This window comes from Empidonax traillii, unplaced genomic scaffold, assembly GCF_003031625.1.
Source record: "Empidonax traillii isolate 1590-97213 ecotype Southwest subspecies unplaced genomic scaffold, ASM303162v1 scaffold937:size346366, whole genome shotgun sequence".
NCBI lineage: Eukaryota > Metazoa > Chordata > Aves > Passeriformes > Tyrannidae > Empidonax > Empidonax traillii.
Window position 1 is genome coordinate 8,650 of NW_020956130.1, and position 1,117 is coordinate 9,766.

Below are 1,117 nucleotides of genomic sequence, written 5' to 3' on the forward strand. Positions count from 1 at the left end.
GACTTTTTGTTATCCTTAACAGAAGTGGCCAATTTAACTTCAAATTGCGCTTTTGCATCCCTGATTTTCTTTCTGCATGATCTAGCTGTCTTCCTGAATTCTTCATAAGTAGTCAGCCCTTTCTTCCATAGTTGGTAAAGTTTCTTTTTATCCCTGATTTCCTTCAGAATCCCCCTGTTTAACCAAGCTAGTTGTCTTCCTCACCAGCTTGCCTTTCGGCACACCGGTACAGCCTGTTCCTGTGCTCTCAAAACTTCCTGCTCACAGCACATCCATCCCTCCTGAACCCCCTTGTTTCTAAGGGTTGTTTCCCAGGGTATGCTCTGGACTAGACTTCTGAATAGGTCAAAATCTGCCCTCCGGAAGTCCAGCGTAGAGGTTTTATTTCCTGAAAGAAAACACAATCTCAGTCCAAAGTCAACCCCCCTTATGGAAGTATCTTTACCTTTATTTCTTCCTCTAAATGTCTCTTTAGTTCCTCGATCTGTTGAGTGAATGCCTGTTTCCCTCTGCATAGCTGAGATATCAAACCATCTTTTTCTTCCACCTGGCGTGAATATTCACCTAAGAAAGTTTACAGACAGACTGCAATTTATAATCAATATTAAGTCAATGCGTCTTTTAAGCACTGTATAACAGATCACAGAGACTAGATCAATTTGAGTGAAGCTTCACTCCTTTTTTTTGTTATCATTAGTTACAGGTTGTCCCTTTCCAGAGAGGTGTGAGGGTATGTTACCTGCTTCTGTCTGCAGACGAGCTCTTTGAGCATTGAGGTCATTGATCATGCGCTGATGCTCTTCTTCCTTTGTCTTAATCTCACTCAGCTGGTCTTCCAGGGTGCGGCACATCTTCTCCAGATTTGCCTGGGGAGGTCCCAGAGAGCGAGAGAAGATTAGGGTCTAGACACCTGCTTATTCTGAACAGTAGGACTCTAAGCAGAAAAACATGACCAGACTTGCAAGCTCTGGACTGTTCTTTGGAGTTAGAAGGTAAGAAACACAGCTCCACACAGAGACAGGCAGCTGGATGGTAACCAGGCCACAAATGGAAAAGGCGCATTTCAACGTAATTGATTTTCACGTGGTTTTCAGGAGACTTTTCAATACCTTGGCTT

The 1,117-nt window shown here is 43.4% G+C and overlaps 1 protein-coding gene across 1 annotated transcript in view; it reads right to left on the reverse strand.

Annotated features, from left to right (window-relative positions):
* LOC114067590 (myosin heavy chain, skeletal muscle, adult-like) overlaps nt 1-1,117 on the reverse strand; it is a gene marked incomplete at its 3' end in the record, with an annotated part of 22,598 nt that overhangs the window by 7,896 nt on the left and 13,585 nt on the right. Inside the window, exons 18-19 of the mRNA XM_027903145.1 lie at nt 740-902; nt 446-564 (exon numbers count right to left, since the gene is read on the reverse strand). Of these exons, the coding sequence (XP_027758946.1) occupies nt 446-564; nt 740-902 (282 nt within the window). The remainder of the gene's footprint in view (nt 1-445; nt 565-739; nt 903-1,117) is intronic.